Below are 21,909 nucleotides of genomic sequence, written 5' to 3' on the forward strand. Positions count from 1 at the left end.
AAAGTCCTCTTCCAAGAGGTATACACTCCCAAAGAAATATCCATATTTAAACAGTCGGACACAACTGAGCGACTATGCACAGCAAACACATGCAAACAAGGATATATGCATACACTTGGACCTCGATGAGGGTTGGGGTTTTTATCAGCTGTTGTCACTACTAAATCCCCAGCATCTAGAAAAGTGCTTGGCACACAGAAGGTGATTAATAAGTAATTGGTAAAAGAATGGATATTTGGTCTAGAATCTGGAAAGAGACCCTGATGAATGAGTCGGAGTTTACCAGAAAGGCATCCTTAGCAAAGGGAACAGGAAATGCAAAGACCAGGAAAGATCCCTGAAGGCAAAAGGAATTACAGTTTGGAATGGCTGAGGAGTGGTAGGGGAAAGAGTATGGCTGAGGCCAGAACTCAAAGAGCCTTCAATTCCAGCTGTGGAGTAGAAGGCAATGGGATGGTTTTAAGCATGGGGGTGACCAATCATGAGTTTCTTTGGCTACAGCGAGAGAGACTGGAGGGAGGTTACAGGTGAAGTAAGGTGTTATGACCAGATGAGAGAGGGTGGGCCTGAGCCAGGAAGGTTTCCACAGGGAAGGGGGAACAGAAGTCCACAGGGAAACTAGATGTCAGTAACAAATCCCCTATGGGAAGACAGGGCAAGAAAAGTTGAGAAGTGTGTTTTGTGACGTCAAAGTATCACCATAATTATGGAGAGGAGAAAACTAAACAAGGGCTGAGAGGTGGGAAGTCCTAGGGTTGGCTAGAGGTCCCTGGGGTGAAGATTCAGTCTGTGCCAAAACTGGCATCCATTGTGATAGTGGTAGGAAGACATATCTCTGCAGCAGCAAGGGGGGAATGTGCTTGCGGGGAGGTGGGGGTTCCAGGCAGGACCTGGGTGATTAGTCTTTGCGGGAAGAAGATGAGCTGTTGGAACCTGGACCAGCGGTGGCCCAGGGCCAGCTCCTAGCGCCTCAAGCACACACACCCACAGCTCAGCAGAGTTCTACCTTGATGTGTAACCTTGCTGCGGGCGGGCTTTCTCTAGTTGTGTTGAGCAGGCGCTACTCTTTGTTGCAAACCATTGGCTTCTCACTTCAGTGGCTTCTCTTGTTACTCAGGCTCTAGGGCACTCGGGCTTCAGCAGCTGCTGTATGTGGGCTCAATAATTGTGGAGCATGGGCTTGGTTGCTTAACATGTGGGATCTTCCTGGACCAGGGGTCAAACCCACATCCCCTACATTGGCAGGTGGATTCTTAATCACTAGGCCACCAGGGAAGCCCAGCAACTCACTTCTGAATCTCAGTTTCCTGACTGTAGGATTATTCAATTAGCATCATTCACAAGCAGGTTGTGAGGATTAAAGGAGGTCCTGTTGGGGGAAGACTTTGTAAACTTTAAAGCCTTATGAATCTGGGCCCAGATCCATGGCACGGCGGACAGGCAGGCAGCTGCCACTCACATCACACACCCTACCACCCCCTGTCACAGATATACTGACACTGTCACAGAACTTAAGACCACCGTTGACAATGCTCCAGATGCAACTTCCAATACACACACCAAGTATGACTTACTGAAGGCAGGAGGAGAAGTGGGGCAACAGAGGATGAGATGGCTGGATAGCATCATCAACTCAATAGACATGAGACTGAGCATTGAACAAACTCCAGGAGATAGTGAAGGACAGGGAAACCTGGCATGCTGCAGTCCAATGGGGTTGCAAAGAGTTGGACACAACTGAGTGACTGAGCAACGACAATCTGGTGGCCTGGAGCAAGCCGTCTAGAAAGAAGTGAGTTAGAACTGGGCAAAGAGGTGTATTAACTAGGATAATGCTAGCTACTATAGCAAATACACCCCATGTGTATAGCAGCTCGAGGAAGTTGATCTCTCTCTCTCTCTGAACAGTCCAAAGCTGGTGTTCCTGGTTGACTGGTGGCTTACTTTCTTACATTAACGTGGAGACCTAGGCTCCTTCCTTCTTGTGGTTCCACAAGCCCCTGGGGCTTCATCATCTTCTGTATACAGTCAGTTAAAGAGAAAGGAAAGAATGTGGAAGACACACGGGACGTAAAAGCCTTGGTACCCTCCACTGCACCCACATTCAGCTGATGGGAACTAGTTGGTGCAGGGCCACACCTGACTGTGAGGGAGCCTGGGAAACTAAAGCTTAGCCGTGTGCCAAAGAAGAGGACATAAATCTGTCATGAAGAGTCACTTGGTTTCTGCCTTTGAAGTTTTCAGGTCATGGCCCTAGAAGCGGGCAATAGAGTAGAGGGTATAGTATGAAAGAGGGCGTGTCACCTTATCCTTGTAGAAAGAGGGGCCCAAACTGGAGTGGCAAGCGACTTGAGAGCTCTAATAAGCCCATGTGTGTGTACATGCTCTGTCGCTTCAGTCGTGTCCGACTCTGCAACCCCGTGGTCTGCAGCCCACCAGGCTCCTCTGTCCATGGGATTCTCCAGGCAAAAATACTGGAGTGAGTTGCCATGCTCTCCTCCAGGGGATCTTCCCAAGCCAAGGATAGAACCCGCATCTCCTGCATTGCAGGCAGATTCTTTACTGATAAGCCACCAGGGAAGTCCCAAGTAAGCCCACACTGAGGTAAAATACAAGTCCCATGCTGGATACACGCACATATAAAAAGAGGCCAACCAAAGACTCTGAAGTTCCTGAGTTCATCTGGGCCTGGGCCAGGCCGTGGAGGCAGGGTGCCCTTCTTCAGTCGACAATATTCCATGAAGGTGAGACTCTCATGTGACTTGAATGCACGGGTGTCTTTGGGAACCTGACTTGTTCCCTGCCCAGGTGGGTGAGTGTGTGCATACCTGATTGTATGTGCCTGTCACTGGGGTGCCTGAATTCACAGGTGCCTGTGCACATGTGTGACTGTCACACGCACATGTCCAAGGGACTGTGCATTCACATGACTGAATGCCCAGATATTCCTGATGAAGGAGAACCTGCGAGTCTGCCCCACACACCTAAAGGAGGTGTGTGTGCGTGACCACGCCTGCAATGCAGACATTTCTCTGCACACACAGTAACAGGCCCGGGAAGGACAGCCTGGAGCTGTCTCAGGACAGAAGTGGTAACTGTATGTATACAACTGCCAGGGGGAAAGACGCTGAGTGTGCACACGTCCAGCACACGGCAGGTGTGGGATAGGTGTGTGCCAAGTGAGGAACACACGCGGACACTCAGATCACAGTACATACGTCCTGGTGTCCACGGGAGCCCCTGCAGCTTGTACAAAGGCGCCCAGGTGTGTGAACATGTACTTCTGAGTGTGCAGACATGCCCGTGGAACTCCACAGATGGGCCAGACTGGGTTGGGCTCCTCACTGGGCACACAGAGGCCTCTGCCGTGTGTTGGTGCCTGCGTGGGGCACTGCCAAGGGTGCGTTGGCGGCATGTGTGTGTGCGCGTGAATGTGTGCGCGCGCCTGCGTGTGTGTGTGTGTGTGTGTGTATGTGTGTGTGTGTGTGTGTAGGAAGAAACATTCGCTCTCTTAGACCTTGCTTCTTTCTGTGGTTCGGTTTCTATAGAGACACTTCCTGTGGCAGAGAAAAGAGGTAGTGAGCTGGTGTTTCAGGATGTGAGGGCCCGCAGGAGCAGACCTGGGTTCTCTCTGTCATCTGCCCGTCATCGTGCAATCTCTGGCCGGAGCTGCCCGCAGTCCCCATGGTGGGCGCCCCCCGCGGCGGGGACCCGTGAAGAGCAGCGGCATGCCAGGGAAGCCCAAGCACCTGGGTGTCCCCAACGGACGCATGGTGAGTGCGGGCTCTGGGCCAGGCCCACGGGGAGGGGGTAGGCACACCCAGGGTGGAGCCCAACAGGCACACCCGGCAAGGCTGGGCTAGAGAAGTTGTGGACAGACAGCAGCAGGTGGTGGAACCTACTGCCCTCACTCCAGGACCTTCCAGATGGCTCTGATGGGGACCTGGGGCCACCTTGGGGATGAGAGTGCAGGAGAACAGCCGTAGGCTTCTGGCCCAGTCCCCGCTGCTCTCTCACCTGCTACTTAGGCACCACCTGGGGCTGCCGGCTTCCTAGGGGAGCAGGCAGGCTTGGCATGCCCTTTGCCCCCTGTAGACCCCCATGGGGACCTGAACCCCCATACCTCACTTAGCCTCAGCCCCCTCCCTCACCTGGTATCCTGATGCCCATGATCAGGTGAGGGGCAGCTCCTACGGGGTCACCACCCTCACTGAGACCTGCTCCAGAGGCTTCCTGCCACAGCTAGCAGTCCTTGGGCAGCCTGGGGTGGGTCAGCAGGATCATGCTAGGTCCCTGCAACTCCTGTCTGTTCTACTCCTGGGCTGCTAGGAAGGCTGGGGGGGAGCTGAGCCCTGGGATGGCCCTGGCTGTTGCCACTGCCCCACCCCTTAAATCCTCTGGTGGCTTGGCGTCCAGGTTAGAGATGCCCTTGGAGAGGCAGCTTCTTTATTCATTCAGCAGATGGGACAGGCTCTCTTCTCGTCTCTTCCCCTGGACACCAGCCCACTTGGCAGAGACCCTGCTCCTCCTAAAAACTCCAAAAAGTCCAGACAGTGCCCTAGTCTCTGACCCAGCCCCAGCCTAGTACTGTCCACAGAGACCTGGGTTCTCATCTCAGCTCTGTTGTCCCTGACTAGGGACTGACCCTCAGTTCCCTCCACTTGAGATGATTAAGTGGAATAATGAATCTGAGGTCCTTGACCCATTGGGGAGTCTCTATTAAATGTCAGCACAATGCCCCCCTCATTTTCAGCCCCTCTTCAAGGATCTCCTGCCTCACCAAGAAGCTGAGCCACTCCCCACCCCTACTCCTACTAATTCCCAAGACCCATCTCCACACCTCTTCCTCCAGGATCTCTTTGTTAGGCAGGAGAGAGGCAAACCCCTCCAGGCTGGCCCAGTCCCCCACCTCACTATCTACCATCAACCTAACTTTGAAAGTTTGAGCACGCAGGGGCCTCGCACTCCCTGGAGGAATGGGGCTTGGGTCACGCCACCTAGGGCATCCACGCCAAGGAGGAACATGCCCACTCCCACGCCCACCCCAGAGGTAGCTGACTTGATGCTTCTGAGCAGTGCCCAGAATTGCAGGGCAGCTGCGGGGCTGAGACACCCAGCTTCTGCCCATCGCATGTCAACCCAGAGCTTCTTTAAATCCATGAACACCCCAGCTCCTCTCAGAAACTTTCACACTCAGGTTTATCTTTGCCCTTCCCCAACTCCATCCTGACTCTCTGTGCTACCTCTTGGCATCCCGAGGGTCACAGATCAGCCATTCACTGGCCTTCAGGCAGGCTTCTGCAGCCATGCTCAGCCGAAATGGAGAGGGACAGGCAGGCATCAGATTCAGATATCCACAGATGTGGTCCATCTGTCAGCCTCCTTCCATGAGTTATCTCCTGAGGGAGGCTCAGAGGAGGACATGATGTGCTAAAGGCAGCTGGCAGGTAGAGGGACCTGCCTGTGAACCTGGCCGATCTGACTCGATGCCAGGACTCCTCCACCTCCCAGAATTGCCTGGCTCGTCCTCCCCTACCTCCCCCTGCCGCCACCCCCACCTGTCATTCCCTGCTGAGGCAGCTTCAATTGTCAGCCTCATCTTTCTGCCACTCAGCTTGTCAGGCGCTTGCAATGCAACCTGTCACTTAGAGATGGCTTCCAGCCCCCTCCCAGAGAGGCCTTCACACAGTCCCAGCTGCTGCTTCATTTGTTCACTCACACATTCATTCAACAACCCCTCCTTCGGGCCTGCTCAGTGCTGGCCCTGTCCCAGGCATTAGGACCCAGGCCCACTGCCCGAGCCCCTGCCTTCAAACAGCTCCTGGTCTGGCAAAGCACAGAAGGCACGAGCAGAAATGCTGGGATAAAATGCAGGCTTGGGTAAGAGCGTGGGTCAGGAAGAGAGAAAGCTTGAGGAGGACCTGGGAGGGAGAACCAACTTTTCTAGTCGCTTCATGCATTGTTGGTGCGGAAGGTGTCCTGAAAGGATGTGCCAGCCAGAGCGGGGAGTAGCTTGGGGAAATGCCTAGACTCGGGGAAACAGGATGTGGGCACACGGACCAGGCCTGGGGGCTGGTGAGCCTAAAGCCTGGAGTTGCTGAGTCTTGTCACTCTCAGGGCACCCAGTTAGTCTTCCTGCTGGGGAAGACCTGCAAGGCAGAGCCCACTGCACCTTGGAATCCAGCTCAGGGCTAGGGGTCAGCTCCACTGGGCTGACTCAGGCTGCAGAGCTGGGCAGCCGTGGGTCTTCCCAGAGAGGACCTTGGGGCCTAGTCACCCCAAGCCAGGATGAAATGAGATGCTGGTATAGAGGGCCTGGTTCAGAAGTTGCTCAGTAAATCAGCCTTCCTTTTGAAGTCTGACCCCCTCCAGAGGGCAGAGTTCATCCAGGAGCCCCTGAGCTGTTTACCCCAATCAACCTTGCCCAACTACACCCCAGGGGCTGATCTCATCTCCCTGGTACGTCTCCTGTGCACGCAGGGAGGAAACTCTATGGAGGTGAGACCTCAGGCTCCCGAGGCAGGCACACTGGGGCCCTAATTTCAACTCGGGTGCTCCCTGGCTGTGTAGTTTCTTTGGGTTTCATCTGTAAAACGGAAGCCATAACACCTACCACCCCAGGTGAGGATGGAGGGAGAACGTGGCTGTGTGCTGTTGCTGTCGGAGAGGGCACAGGAAACATCGGGCCACTCTCACCTGGTATTCTCAGACACCAGTGACTCCCCCAGCGCCCATTTCCAAGGAAAAAGCTATGGCAAACTGAAGCCACATCATGGGTCAGGGGCGCCACTGGCCACCACACCCTTCCTCATCCCTTCTTCCCCTTTTCTCCCATTCACTCACCACTTCTCCTCGGGCAGGCCAGGGTGGGGCAAGGCCAGCCTGGCTCAGCACAACTTCCCCAGGCCCAGGAGCCTGGACAGGTCAGAGCCCTGAGTAGCAGCAGCAGCCACTCTCCTCGCTGCACGCCCACCACATCCCTTCCTGGCAACCCCGAAGGATGCGAGTGCTGAGCCTCAGACTACCCTGGGGGAAACTGAGGCCCAGAGAAGGGAAGTGCCTTGCCCTGGAATGGTGGATCTGGAATTTGACTCCGTCCCCACTCCCTGTCACCTCCTGTCTCAGCCCCAGCTCTATGGGATTAACATCTAGTGGGGCAAGAGAGGGCCAGGAAGAACTGCAGGCCACAGAGATGGGGGGTCCGGAGCCACAGCATCCCTGATGTAGGGGTGCCAGTGCCTCCTGCAACGGCAGAGGAGGGCTACGTGGGCCCCCATGGCTGCTCGGGAGCACTTGGGCTAGTGCTCCTTATGGAGGGAGTTCAGGCCAATTCTCTCCTGTAGTACAGGCCTGCCTTCCAGGAGCTACAGGATGGAAGAGGAGCGGTCCAGACATAAACAGGCAGCGTGCATTGGACAGGGCATCAGGGCAGCTGGTGTTTAGGGATAACCGATGTCAACAGGCAGAGACTGGAGAGCGGTAGGGCAGTAGGAGCAGGAGCAGATACCAGGCAGAGGAAACAGCAAAGCAGGAAGCAGGAGTGTGAAGGGGTGTGGGGAAAATAAAAGTCTGATAAAGCAGAGGGTGGAGGTGAGGGGGAGGCCATGGGGGAGGCTGAAGAGGTTCATTAGTCAGGCCCGGGGCAGAGCTTCAGCTGTAACCCAGCAACTGCTCTGCCTCCCAGATGGAGTGGGACCAGAAGAGGACCTGGGAGCCAGCCCCATCTAAAGACACAGTCCAGTGCTCGCTTCGGCAGCACATATACTAAAATTGGAACGATACAGAGAAGATTAGCATGGCCCCTGCACAAGGATGACACGCAAATTCGTGAAGCGTTCCATATTTAAAAAAATAAATAAATAAAGACACAGTCCATCCAACAAGATGTAAAGAACAAAACAAGTGTAAGCCAGCCCAGGCCCCTCTGCCTTCTTTGAGGTCCTGGCTTGCCCATGAGCATCCTGCTACTCCACCACCCACCCCCCAACCAGGGGAGAGTGCAGTGGAGAGCGCTGAGCAAGGGAGAGGCTGAGTCCAGGTTGGAGGGCGGGCCAGAGAGAGGCCAGTGTGTGTTGGGCGCGGGAGGAGGGAGGGACAGATGGCCACTGTGGACGAGGAGGGGAAAGTCAGGATGGTTCCTGGAGACCTGACCTCGTGACCAATGCTGGAAACAGCCACAGAGCAGCCTGGGGAGGAAGAACTTGGGGCAGGCAGGTGTCCACGAGGGCGCGAGTCTGTGCTAAGTCGTTTCAGTTGGGTCTGACTCTTTGCTGTCCTATGGACTGTAGCCCACCAGGCTCCTCTGTCTATGGGATTCTCCAGGCAAGAACATTGGAGTGGGTTGCCATGTCCTCCTCTAGGGGATCTTCCCCACCCAGGGATCGAACCCGTGTCTCTTAGGTCTCCTGCACTGGTAGGCAATTTCTTTACCACTAGTGCCACCTGGGAAGCCCTGCCCATGAGGGCAGCTGCCAGGAAAGGGAAAGAACAGCTGGAAGGAATCTTGAGCTTCAGCTTGTCCATTTCACACACCCCAGGAGTTTGTCCCGCAGCCCCAGGGGAGAAATCTGATGAAGCTGTCAGATGGGAGAGCGCAGAGACAGCTGGGAGAAGGCTAGGGTGGCCAGGCGAGGGCACCCGGCTTGGTTCTACGCCCGGCTTCCCTCTGCACAAGCTTTCCTTCCTCCTCAGCAACGTCTTATCCCCACACTCCAGCTTGGAGACAGGCTCAGGGAGGGGCCAAAGTGGTAAAGCTAGAAGAGGACAAGGCTAGGATTTGAATCCAGGTCCAACAGACCCAGTACCGGGCTTTTCCCTCTGCAGCAGGGCTTGGCAAAGCTGAAAGTTGAAGCAGGGTCAGACACCAATACTAGTGCAACAACAATAATAGTTATGTTCCTTGAACATTTACCACATGCCAGGTGGTGCTCTGAGTTCTCTCTATGTATATTTAATTTCTTTAATTACAGCAAGCCTTTGAAGTCAGGACCATTATTTGCCCAGTCTGGTGGCACTAGTGGTAAAGAACCTGCCTGTCCCAGAGGAGATATAAGACAGGAGGGTTCAATCCCTGGGTCGGGAAGATCCTCTGGAGGAGGGCATGACAACCCACTCCAGTATTCTTGCCTGGAGAGTCCCGTGGACAGAGGAGCCTGGCGGGCTACAGTCCATAGGGTCGCACAGAGTCAGACGTTGACTGAAGCGACTTAGCACGTACAGAGGGAGAATGTGAGGCACAGAGAGATGAAGTATCCTGTCCAAGGTCACAGAGCACAAACTCGAACTCAGGTTGTCTGGGACCTGCTTCTGTAAGTAACAGAAATGCATCAGACTGGCCCCAGAGTCCTCTGAGGAGAGTGTGAACTCCTTCTAGAGGAACCAGTTGTTGCTGAGGAACAGCCAGGGTTGCCATGCTGGGAAGAAGCTCAGGGAAGCTAGGGCAGAAACTGGGGTTTCATGTAAAACGCCTGACTTTTAAATGTGGGAAACCCCTTTAAAGTTAAAAAAAGAACATTCTGATATTAATAACATCCTACCTGTTTGCAGGCCAGCTCTGGCCCACAGATGTGTGACCCGGGTGCTCCCAGGTAGAAGTGGGGGACAAAGAGGGAGATTCCAGCCAGGAGGGCAGGGGGAGGCTTCCTGGGGAGGAGACATCTGCAGACGTGTTTCCAGTAGGGAGGGAGTGAAGGGGCAGGTGGTGGAAGCTCCTGTGACAGGACCTGGTAAAAATGCAGCAGGGCCGATGGAGGAAGGAACCAGGGATTAGTCAAACCCCGGTGATGGGAAGAAAATCAGACGCAGAGAAGCTGGTTCCCTGCCCTGCATTGGTGGTGGCAGGAAGTGGCTTCCATTTGGGACTGGCTGAGCTGGAGGGGCTTATGGGGCATTCGGGTGGAGATGTCAGCAGGAAGTTGGCTATATGTGTATTTGAAGCTGGGGAGATGTGGGAGGGAGAAAGGGCCCAGAACAGAGTCAGAGAAGGGTAAAGGCCACCTTGCATGTATAGATAATGAGGAAGCTGGAGGAGCTGCTAGGAAGGTAGGAAGACCAAGGGAAACCACTGCAAGAGTCATTTTGAAAGGAGGGTTTTTCTGTTTCACTAATGGTTGGGATTCCCAGAGAAGTCAGAATTGTGCACCCGGGGTGGAGAGTGAGGGAGGGGGCACAGAGGATGGGATTGACCTCTGTAGCTACTCACGGTGAGGTTCATAACTAGCCACATCAACATTGCCTGGGATTTATTAGAAATGGAGAGCCTTGGGGGATTCCCTGGTGGCTCAGATGGTAGAAATGGAGAGCCTGAAGCTCCAGAGATGCCCCTCCATCGTTCTAATGCACACTAAAATTTGAGAACCACTGCTCTCTACTATAAAATAGAACCCCATGCCCTGCCCAAGGTAGGGTGTTTCCAAGAAGAAACAGTTACAATAAGGAGATCATCAGTTACACAGGTAATCTCTCCTTTCTCAAAGAAAACAGCAAACATCCATATATCACTTGCCACATGCTGGCCACTGTTGTAGATGCTGGGAATATATTAAGCTGATTTGACCCTCAACGGCAGGCACAGGAAGTAAGTCACTATTACTTTCATCCCCCCTCACTTACAGATGGAGACAAACAAGTAACTTGCCCAAAGTCACACAGCTAGGAAGTAACAGAAGCAAGATTCAAACTTTATGCTCCTACCCACCATGCTCAACACCAGGCTCACCCAGTGGGAGCTAGGGGTCAACCATGAGTGACTGGAGGGTACCTGGCATTAAGTCCTAGCACACAAGGTGATTGGCACGTGATGGAAGGGGAGCCCAGGGCAGCCTGAGCAAAACCCTGAGCAAGCAGTGACCTGGCTGAGGATGCCCAGCGTGGCCCTCCAGGCAGATGAGAACACAGCTTTTCAGTCCCAGGAGCTGGGCCTCAAACTGTCCCTTGAGAATCCACCCGGGGCTCTCCTCTGACTTTCTGCCTTGGGTTTCTTGTAGGTTCTGGCTGTCTCCGATGGAGGTAAGTGAGAAAGTGTATAGAGAAAGCCTGGCTGGAGTTGGGGGTAGGGGTTAAGGGGGGTGTATTTGGAGAAAGGGTGGGGATACCCCTGCCATTTGCTGTCTTTCCAGGGAAAGTACCTGAGATGGGATTGGGCCAGGGGCTGGGGAAGGCCGCAAGGCTCACCTGCACTTGTCCATCCCCCTGCAGAGCTGAGCAGCACGACTGGGCCCCAGGGCCAGGGCGAGGGCCGAGGCAGCTCCCTCAGCATCCACAGCCTCCCCAGTGGCCCCAGCAGCCCCTTCCCCACCGAGGAGCAGCCTGTGGCCAGCTGGGGCCTGTCCTTCGAGCGGCTGCTACAGGACCCACTGGGCCTGGCTTACTTCACTGTAAGCCCTGGGGTGGGATAGGGAGGGCGGACGGCAGTGGCCACCATGGGGGGAAGGGCGGGGTGGAGGGGCATGGGAGAGGGCATGGCTGGAGTTTCAGGCTGGCCAGATTTGGACTCCTCTGTCGGCTTCCTCATCCAGCCTTTTTTGGGCACTCATTGCTCTTCTCCCAACTGGGAAGTTTCCTTCTCTCTGCCTCTTTTTCCTCTTTGTGCCTCTGGATCTGATCCCATCTGTCTGTCTGGCTTGGCCTCTGGGCCCTCTTTCTATCCCAATCTCTTTGACCACATCTCCTGACTAGGTCTCTGGGACTCCACCTGCCTCTCCTTCTCCCCACCCCCAGGAGTTCCTGAAGAAGGAGTTCAGTGCTGAGAATGTGACTTTCTGGAAGGCCTGCGAGCGCTTCCAGCAGATCCCGGCCAGCGACACCCAGCAGGTGCGGAGAAGGGGGAGCTGAGGCTGCGAGAGATGGGACCAAGCCCTGAGCCATGCCCCTGACCTTCTCCTGTCCATCCCTGCCCCAGTTAGCTCAGGAGGCCCGCAACATCTACCAGGAGTTCCTGTCCAGCCAGGCGCTGAGCCCCGTGAACATCGACCGGCAGGCCTGGCTCGGCGAGGAGGTGCTGGCAGAGCCGCGACCGGACATGTTCCGCGCCCAGCAGCTTCAGGTGATTGGTCCCAGGGGGCGGAGCCTGGGTAAGGGGCGTCGCCTCTGAAGAGAGCTGGGCGGAGCAGAGGCGGGGCCAGATCCAGGGGCGGAGCCTGAGCGGCAGAGATGGTGGGGGTGGGGTGGGGAAGAGAGCAGATCTGGATGCTGGCACTCGGCTAAAGGTAGGGGCAGGGCGTGGGTCAGAGGGAAGACGAGAATCTACTGTAAAGGAAGGGCTGAGGGGCGGCGCCTGGGGCAAGGAGGGGCTCGGGGCTCGTCCCCGAAGTTGGCGATTCAACCAAGCCCCAGGGCCGGGTCTGGAACCCTGGCGGCTCGCTGAGTGCTCTCCGCAGCTCACCGCCCGGCGCCGCCTCCGCAGATCTTCAACTTGATGAAGTTCGACAGCTATGCGCGCTTCGTCAAATCCCCTCTGTACCGCGAGTGCCTCCTGGCGGAGGCCGAGGGTCGCCCTCTGCGGGAACCTGGCTCCTGGCGCCCCGGCAGCCCAGACGCCACGAGAAAGGTGCGCACGCGGGGTTGTGGGGGGCGGTGTCTCGGTGCAGATCTGCGGGGGGTGCCCACGGTCGGCCTGCGGGCTGGCGCCCCGCGCAGTGCCAGTGCCTTGCGTGTGTCTTGCAGAAGCCGAAGCTGAAGCCCGGGAAGTCGCTGCCGCTGGGCGTGGAGGAGCTGGGGCAGCTGCCACCTGCTGAGGGCCGCCAGCTCCGCAAGTCCTTCCGCAGGGGTGAGGGCAGGAGCGGGCCGCAGAGATAGCGAGGGCAGGAATCTGGGCAAGTCTGGAGAACAAACACTCCCTTCCTCCTACTGGTCCCGCAGTTTAAGTCAGTGAAAATCGAAATGCAGGGCCCTGTGGACCCCCCAGCCCCACCCCGCTACGTTCCCCTGGTGGTTCGTTTCCCACGCTAGAGCCCAGAAGTTTGGGGAGCCCCTGTCAGTAGCGAAGCCTCCCGGAACCCAAACCCCGTTAGACCCCTGCAAAAGGACTCCAACAGGGTCTGCTCGGGTGCGGAGAAGCCTCAGCAGAGGGATGAGGAGAGGGGGCCTGTCCTCCTCTCAGTTCTTTCTCTCCTCTAGAACTAGCCGGCGGGACGGCCAACTCAGCCTTGCGCCGTGAGTCCCAGGGATCGCTCAACTCCTCCGCCAGTCTGGACCTGGGCTACCTTGCCTTTGCCAGCAGCAAATCTGAGGTAAGCCAACTGCTAGGGGAGACTAGGTGTGGACCCAGGTCACTGACTGTTACCCCTTTGAGTGGCCACCATCATTCTCCGTCACCAGCCCCACTTCATCCCCTACTTGATCCATATGGCCAACAACTCAGCCTCCTTACTTTCTTCCTGTCCTCACTGCACTGGGCCCCATGCATATTATGGGTGAACTCTTCAGCCTGTGTGTGCATGTGTGGGTGACCAGGTGTATACAGCGTGTGTGTAGCAATAGGTGGGTAGACCAGTCCCTGGGGTGCCCATAGGCTTGGGTGAGCATACATGTATTCCCATAGGAGGATGTATCCTGCCTGCCTGCAAATGTGCCCTTGGGCACGTGTGTGCCCCAGTGAGCTCACCTGTGTACCTGTCTTTGTGTCCTTGCATGTGTACACATCACTTCCCTTGACATCTGCTCTGGATCAGAGCCACCGGAAGAGCTTTGGGAGCTCAGAAGGTGAGAATGAAAGCCGACCAGGGAAGTACTGCTGCGTATACCTGCCTGATGGCACAGCCTCCTTGGCCCTGGCCCGACCCGGCCTCACCATCCGTGACATGCTGGCAGGCATCTGTGAAAAACGAGGCCTCTCTCTACCTGACATCAAGGTCTACCTGGTGGGCAATGAGCAGGTGTGAATCTGGCCTGGTCTCCAACTCTAAATCCCTTCCTGATCCTGAACTGCCCCCCCCCCCCATTCCTGTCTCTGCTCAGCCGTGACCCAACACCAGTTCCATTTTTAACTTTAACCCCATCTCCCATCCCTAGCCCCTTCCTGACTCCAGCCCTCGCTACAACTTTCAGCCCCATGCCCAACTTCAAATCAATCCAGCACCAACTCCTCACTCAAATTCAGGTATCTACTCTTGCCCCACAAAAATCCTGGCCCCATCCCATTCCCATCCTGGTTTCTAGCTTCGTCCATATCCAGAGACTATGATAGTCTCTGGGAGCAAGAGTGGGGGAAAACCACTGCTGGAGCTGGGTTTTTCCCTGTCACCCCCAGACTTCAGATTGCCCATTCCTGAAGTGGCCATTTGGAGACCCCTCACTCCCTCCGGGAAAGCCCAACTTCATCCAACCTATGAAAAATTTTCCTTTTGGTACAAACTAGCATAGCTTTAAACTTAAACTAAACCATCCAGTAAGGGGGAATCTAAAGGAAGGATGCTATATCCCAGGGAGAACTGTCAGAATATCATTCACCCTGCCAGGTGAGTGAGCAGAGGGACCCAGGGTCTTCCAGGTCCAAAGGCTGGAGGTGAGCCAGGCAGAATGTGATCAGGGAGGAGGAGTTGACCCTCCAGAGAGTTTCTGGGGCAAGGTAGGCATTTCTGGGTGGTCCCAGGAGGCTTCAGGGAAGAGGTGGTGGTTGATGAGGATGAGTTCTCCTGGCAGAGCTGTGGGGGAAGGACATTAGGGCATAGGGGGATCTAAGAAGTGCTGGGCACATTCAGAGGCCTGGGGCACAGGAGTGTGAGGGCCACAGTGGGAGAAACTCTGCCCATCTCTTGGCCACCCAGACAGCCTCCACAACCCAGATGGGTTCTCATGTCTGCTAAATATAACTTCCCCACCCACACTCCACCTGTCCCTGCAGACAGCACAGGCCTATTCCCTGGGAGAGGCTGCCTCCCAGCCCTGGGCTGGTGCAGGTCGCCAGGTGGTGATCACTACCACTACTTTTATGTACCTACTGTGTGTCAGGCACTGTGTAAGATACTTCACATCCTTCTGGCCTCACAGGTGTCTTGGAGGGACGAGCTCTTTTTTTGCAGTGAGGAAACAAGAAGTGTCCTTAGTAGGTGGGAGTGGAGAGAAGTGGACAAGTGTAAAAAAATAAGGACAAGGCCTGGGTGGCTGACCAAAGGTGGGTGGTGAGGGCGGAAATGTGTCCAGCTGGCCTGGTTAAGTTTCACATGCCTGAGGGACAAAGGGCAGCTGTCCAGGGGGCAGATCCTCACCTGGCTCAGGAAGAGGTAGTTTTTTCCAGCCCTTAAGCCGACCCTTTTTACCAAGCAGCCCCATTACTAGTTCCTGCTTACCTCACCTCCATTTTCCCCATAACTCTGCTCCTTTTCCAAGTCTTTCCAGCATTCTTGCCACCCTTCTCCCTGGTCTGGGCCATTCTAGGCTCTGATCCAGCCTGGTCTCTTACTCTATCCGCATCTCTATGGCCCACCCGACCATCAGCCCTTCCCTCTGACCCTTAGGAAGCCTCCAGAGTGGTCATGGAAGAACGTGAGGATGACCTGGGGTGGGGGAGAGGGAAGGAGAAGGAATTGTGAGACTCTGCCCCTCTGCGTCTGCAGAAGGCCCTAGTCCTGGATCAGGACTGCACCGTGCTGGCAGACCAGGAAGTGCGGCTGGAGAACAGAATCACCCTCGAGTAAGTGTCTGTCACCTCAGCCCAGGGTCCTAGCACTCACTGGGGTCCCAGTTCAGTTCGGGCTGCTGTTGTCCTTCCAAGTCCGGCCCCTGTACTAACCCCGCCCCCTAGGCTGAGGCCCCACCTCCCATCGGTCCCACCCCCGTTCAGGCTCCGCCCCCTCTCGGGCCAGTCCCTGGTGGGTTGGGGGAGAGGCGCGGCGGGCTCTCCACCCTTCCGCAGCTCTAGGGTCCCGCGCAGGCTCGAGGTGTCGGCGCTGGAGCGCCTGGTGCGGATCTCGGCCAAGCCCACCAAGCGGCTGCAGGAGGCGCTGCAGCCCATCCTGACAAAGCACGGCCTGAGCCCGCATCAGGTGGCGCTGCGCCTGGTAAGCCGCCGGGCCGAGGGACCGGGGCGGAGCGGGGCGGGCTGCTGGTCCCGCGGGCTACTGACCTGTCCCTTCAGCCAGGCGAGAAGCAGCCGCTGGATCTGGAGAAGCTAGTGAGTTCGGTGGCCTCCCAGAGACTGGTTTTGGACACTCTCCCAGGTAAGGGATGTTGGCCTCATGGCTTGGTCCCCCAGAATACCTCTGGCCCAAGAGGTCCAGGCAGGAGACAAACAGGAATGGTGGCGCTCTCTGCTGCAGGTGTGAAGATCCCTGAGGCTGGCGACATACCCCCCTGCCACAGCCAGGTGAGCCAGGGTCAGGGTGCCCTCCTTTGCCCATCAGTCTCCCCTCCTGGTTATGGCTTCAACCCCACGTTCTCGCAGGGTGGACCGCCTAGAATCCAGGACAAGGCCACCAACCTCCCTCCACCGTCCCTGAACTCACTGGCCCAAGTGCCCAGTAGTATCACTGGAAAGCGGCAGACCTGTGACATTGAAGGTACGTTGGGAGCAGTGGCGGCTAGGGACCAGAATGGTTGAGGACTATTGAGGGTTGGTAGCCTCAGAGAGCCTCGAGCTGAGGCAGGGGCCTGGATGTCACTGAGGTTGGAACAGGGTCCCCTGGAATTGAGGAATCAGAAAGGCCAGGATGTGGCAGGGAGGGAGCATTAGTGCTGGGTTTAGGGAGACTGTGGCCATAGTAAGGGCAGTGGGTCTGTGGTGGGCCAGCATAGGTAGGTCTGCATCCATGGGCCCCTTGACTCTGCCACCACCCCCAGGCCTGGTGGAGCTGCTGAACCGAGTGCAGAGCTGTGGAGCCCATGACCAGAGGGGCCTTCTGCGCAAAGAGGACCTAGTGCTTCCAGAATTTCTGCAGCTGCCTGCCCAAGGACCCAACTCCCAGCAGCCTCCACCCCAAGTGGAATCAGCAGCCCAGCCCAAGGGGAGCGCCTCGGACTCCACTGTCCACTCTGCCCTCTGACAGCTACCCAACAGTCCAGGCTGGCTGCATGGCACCTGGCGGGCCAAGCATGCCATGGGCCCGCTCTGCATGCCCTGTCTGTGCCGTGAGTGTCCCTGGCCCCTTCCTGCCACGGGCAGGCCCGCAGGAAGAGGTGGGAGGGGCAGAGAGGAGACTCAGAGGAGTGACACCCCACAGCTGGCACCTCTTGGTCCCTTAACGGGCTTGCTCATCCAGCCCTCGCTGCCAGGCCACCAGGGGGAGGTGGGCCTAGCCCCCAGTGCAGGTGTGCCCAGCGCGGAGGGGAGGCATTGGCAGTGCCAGCCTCCCCAGCGCGTGCCAGGCCTCAGCAGGGAGCAGGAGGAGGGGCTGGCCCCTCTTCCAGTAGATGGTCTGAGTAAGGCCTGGGGGTGCAGGCAGGCAGCCCCTCCCTCTACCCAGAGACTTGGACTGTGCGGTTGGCTTGGGGCGGCTGGGTTTGTCCTGGATGTATGATATTGTTATTATAATAATTATTATTCTGCCATGAGGTGTCTTCCTTGTGTGCCAGTCTACACTGTGCGCCGCCCCCACCCAAAAATTGCATTGCCTTTGTCACTAAGGTCAGTGCCAGGAAGTTCTTGGGGGCCTCAGGATGTACCCTCTGACTTCCTGTTGTCAGAGCCTCTCTTCCTGATTGCATGGGAGTATAGGGTATGAGTGTGAGAGAGAGACAGAGACAGACAGAGAGAGGGAGGAAGGGACAGAGGAAGTGGGGGAGGGAGGAAGGGGAGAAGAGGGGGAAGGGAAGGGAGGGTAGACCCCTCTGGGGAGCTGTGCCTCTGCTGGTGTCCTTGTGCTGTTCCTAGGTCTCTGAATCTGAGTACAGTGTCTGGTCACTCAACTCCTTTTCTAGTGGAGACTGAACATGTCTCTGTAGACATGGCACTGGGCTCCTTTGGATTCCTTGAAGGCCTCAAGGAGGACACTGGCTGTTGTGGCAAGGGCAGGTTCTGGCCCTACCTGCTTTGGCTGTTTGGTTTTCCCTCTCTCCAGGCAGCCAGGGAAGCCCAGAGCCCACCCAGGAGGAGAAGCAACGATCTCTTTTAACATTCTGTGATTCTTTTGGGGAGAGACACACTCTTGTTTAATTGAAGTATGGTTGATTGATAACATTATATTAGTTTCAGGTCTACAGCAAAGTGATTCCGTTTTAAGTTTAACTGAGGTATAGCAAACATACAGAAGAGAAGTCACGACTATATAACTTGAATTATCATGAAGAGAACACAAACCAGAAGTGATTCCGTTTTGTTTTGTTTTCAGCTTATGAGATAAATTATGAGAATGGGATTAACAGGTACAAGCTACTTAAGATAGATAAGCAACAAAGATTTACTATATAACACAGAGAACTATATTCAAATCTTATAATAATATATGATGGAGAATAATCTGAGATTGATTGTTATATATTTATCTTGTATATAGCCAAGTTCTCTTATTAATTCTGGGTGGGGTTGTTTTTATTTGTTTTCATTTTTAACTAGATCCTCTTAGGGTTTTATAGATATTCAATATCATCTGCAAATAAGGGGAATCATGTCTCTCTTTTCCACTGGCACACTTTAATTTGACTTTTTATTAAAGCAATTTCAAATTTGTAAAAAGTTGCAAAAATAAAAATAGTACAAGGAGCATCCATATACCTGTTTGTTCTAGCATTTACTCTGAGTGTGTATCCATGTGAGTGTGAGTGCCTGTTTTTTTTAGAGCTTTTGAGGGTAAGTTATGTCCAAAACTCTAGTGTGTACTTCTGAAGAATAAGGATATTCTCTTACCTAACCACAGTAGTTATCAACATGAAATTGACAGATACTTTTATCTACTCTGCAATCTATATTCCAGTTTATAAAATGACCTAATAGTCTCTTATAGCATTTTCCCCCTCTAATATAGGATTCAGTCTAGGGCCAGGTATCACATGTAATCATCATGTCTGTTTAGCCTCCTGTAATCTGGAATCAGGGAGAACCCAGGAAGGAGAGCCCCAGCCTTCAGGCAGAAAAGCCAGATTCAATCCCAGTGTTCTGTGATAGAGAAACAAGGAGACACAGGAGGCTTGAAAAGCCACTGGGAGGAGTGAGGGGCACTCGTGACTACCGCTAACAGGCTGAGCTCTCCTCCCAACTCCAGTTCTTCACCCTCTGCCAGGGGCTCCCCATACCTGCCCCCTATCTTGTAACTGACTTTTTACCCTTGAAATTCCTGGAAGAGATGAGTGCGGTTTGCTGGCCTTTCTCTAGAAGTTGAATGCCATGATCTTAGTTTTTTGCATATTGAGTTTTAAAACAGTATTTTCACTCTCCTCTTTCACCTTCATCAAGAGGCTCTTTAGTTCCTCTTCACTTTCCGGTAGTCGTATATGGATGTGAAAGTTGGACCATAAAGAAGTCTGAGTGCTGAAGAATTGATGCTTTTGAACTGTTGGATAAGACTCTTGAGAGTCCCTTGGATGCAAGGAAATCAAACCAGTCAATCCTAAAGGAAATCAATCTTGAATATTCATTGGAAGGACTGATGCTGAAGCTGAAGCTCCAATATTTTGGCCACCTGATGCGAAGGCTGACTCACTGAAAAAGACCCTGATGCTGGGAAAGATTGAAGCCAGGAGGAGAGGACGACAGAGGACAAGATGGTTGGATGGCATAAAGACTCAATGGACATGAGTTTGAGCAAACTCTGGGAGATGGTGAGGACAGGGAAGCATGGCATGCTGCAGTGCATGAGTTGGATATGACTGAGTGACTGAACAGCAACTCTAGAAGTTGAGTACAGGCCTTCCTCTTGGGGCCTTCAGCCCTCTGCCCCCCTCAGCCCATTTTGTTTGGCTGTTGGGGTCGTCTCATGAGCCAGGCTTGGCTACTGAGTGTGGTTCAGGAATGATCCTCTGACCCCAATCAGAATCCCGATCCTGGTCATTTTCTACTGTCCTTTGGGGGATTTGCAGAAAAGACATTCAGGGAGAGAACATGGGTGCAAATGAAACCAGCACAAGAAAGCAGGTCTGATGGATGGCGATTCTTGATGAAAAGGATCTAAACTCCTAAATTCACCCAGCCACTTCTAGACTTCCTCATTAGGCAAGCCAATGGTCATGACTGGTCGTGTGTGTTCGTGACTCTGAGTGAGTTTCTAAGACTTACAACCATAGAGTCCCGCTTCACTGAGGGTCTCAGCTTCCACACTTCAGAGGAGCCTTTCTGACCACATTGTGCTATGGTCTAAACATTTATGTCTCCTTGAATTCATGTGTTGAAATCCCAATCCCCAAGTTGATGGTATGTGGAGGTGGGGTTTTGGGAGGTGATTAGGTCATGAGAATGGAGTCCTCATGAGTGAGATTAGTGCCCTAGTGCCCTTACAATGTGACCCCAGAGAGCTCCCTGACCCCTTCCATCATAAGAGGACACAGAAATTGACTGTCTACGACCTGAAAGAGGTCCTCACCAGAACTCCACCGTATTTGCACCCTGATCTTAGACTTCCGACCTCTAGAACTGTGAGAAATAAATTTTTGTGGTTTACAAGCCCCCCAGTTGCTGGGTTTTTTTTTGTTAGAGCTGTCCAAACAGACTATGATAGTCTATATGAAGTGCTTCCCAACTTGTGTGTGTGTGTGTGTGTGTGTGTGTGTTGGCTGCACCAGGTCTTAGTTGTGGCATGTGGGATCTAGTTCCCTGATCAGGGGTTGAACCTGGGCCCCATGCATTGGGAGCACAGAGTCTTAACCACTGGACCACCAGAAAAATCCCAAGTGCTTCCTAACTCTGTTCTCTACCATTTTATCCATTTTTCTTCCCTCACGGCACTCAGCCCAGTATGTAATGACCTTGTTTACTTATTTATACTTTGCTGACAGAATGATATATGTCAGCAGGAACCTTGTCCATCTTAGTCACTGCTGTGTCTGCTTGGCCTAGTGGGCTGACAGATAATGCCACAGTCCACAGATCTAGTCCCAGTGAAGAATTCAGGACAGCAGGGCAGTGGGGGTGCCAGGCAGGGGACCACATACACCAGAGTCAGTCTGGGGCCAGACATGGAGGCAGGGAGGCAAGCTTTATCCCTTCCCTGGTCAGCTGCAGAACCTCGCTCGTATGTCCCAGGACCTGGAGCTTCTCCTCTGTGGCATTCTCCCACGTGCCCTGGGATAGAGAGGTGGGGACACCAGGTGAGAGATGGGGTATCTTCCCAAAGTTGGAACATCCTGCAAGCCAAGTCCACTCTCCTACAGACTTCCATCCCCACTCCCAGAGATGATGCCTCTTACTCTCAGGGACCAACAAGATTATCCCATTAGAAAGGGGATCGTGGGCCAGGCAGAAAAGCCTCTGTAAAGGTCAGCCCTGCAGGAGGAGGACTTCACATCTACCAAGGTCCCCAAGTTAGAAATACTTCATCCTTTATCTCATTCTGTTCTCACAACAAAACAGACTGGTGTGGATGACATCCAGGCTGCAGGAAGCCAAGTGACTAGTCCAAGGATCACACAGGGAATTGTCACTGGGGTGTCACCAGCACGCACTCTGTCTAATTCGGGGACACACACCAAGGAGGGCCTGGATACTGTAGGACCCCCGTTGGGGAGCCTTGGCCCTCTCAGAAGAGGATATATTGATATGGCTACTCTGGGGGGCATTTTGAGAATTTCTGTTAAAACTTAAAAACATGCAGTGTGTGACTCTAGCAATTCCCCTAGAGAATCCCTCACTTATGGACACAAAGGGGCCCATCCCTGCAGGGTGGTCTATTGCCTGAAAACTGGGAAGTGGATGGGGTGGGGGTGGGGTTACACAACACGTGCTGTCCAATACCACAGGGCAGATAAAGAATTGGGTACGTCCTGCTACAGAAAGCTCTCCAAGACATATTATTGTTTGGTTAAAAAAAAGGAAAAAAGCACAGCAAT

The 21,909-nt window shown here is 54.3% G+C and overlaps 1 protein-coding gene and 1 non-coding gene across 3 annotated transcripts; both read left to right on the forward strand.

Moving 5' to 3' along the window:
• The first annotated feature begins 3,572 nt into the window (after positions 1–3,572).
• Positions 3,573–17,484, forward strand: RGS14 (regulator of G protein signaling 14). 2 transcript variants are annotated; one of them, XM_061151023.1, is made up of 15 exons: positions 3,573–3,773; positions 10,986–11,007; positions 11,197–11,375; positions 11,719–11,811; positions 11,900–12,043; positions 12,404–12,547; positions 12,664–12,766; positions 13,117–13,229; positions 13,671–13,874; positions 15,555–15,631; positions 15,872–15,998; positions 16,076–16,157; positions 16,257–16,303; positions 16,382–16,496; positions 16,777–17,484. In XM_061151023.1, the coding sequence occupies exons 1-15, from the start codon at positions 3,729–3,731 to the stop codon at positions 16,977–16,979; spliced, it is 1,698 nt and encodes a 565-aa protein (XP_061007006.1). In that variant the 5' UTR covers positions 3,573–3,728; the 3' UTR covers positions 16,980–17,484. The 2 variants fall into 2 exon arrangements, with proteins under 2 accessions (XP_061007006.1, XP_061007007.1); XM_061151024.1 differs by lacking the exon at positions 11,197–11,375 and having other exon boundaries at positions 3,581–3,773.
• On the forward strand, positions 7,741–7,847 carry LOC133062941 (U6 spliceosomal RNA). The gene has a single exon (XR_009694261.1). It is a non-coding gene; the product is annotated as a U6 spliceosomal RNA (small nuclear RNA).
• Positions 17,485–21,909: the final 4,425 nt, after the last annotated feature.

Source organism: Dama dama, chromosome 9, assembly GCF_033118175.1.
Source record: "Dama dama isolate Ldn47 chromosome 9, ASM3311817v1, whole genome shotgun sequence".
Classification (NCBI taxonomy): domain Eukaryota; kingdom Metazoa; phylum Chordata; class Mammalia; order Artiodactyla; family Cervidae; genus Dama; species Dama dama.

Bases quoted from the DNA above. Each gene is read 5' to 3' on its own strand.
- RGS14 (XM_061151023.1), top strand. From the start codon at position 3,729: ATGCCAGGGAAGCCCAAGCACCTGGGTGTCCCCAACGGACGCATG. The intron at 11,008-11,196 runs GTAAGTGAGAAA...ATCCCCCTGCAG, and splicing joins TCTGGCTGTCTCCGATGGAG to AGCTGAGCAGCACGACTGGG. The intron at 12,767-13,116 runs GTGAGGGCAGGA...TCTCTCCTCTAG, and splicing joins CCGCAAGTCCTTCCGCAGGG to AACTAGCCGGCGGGACGGCC.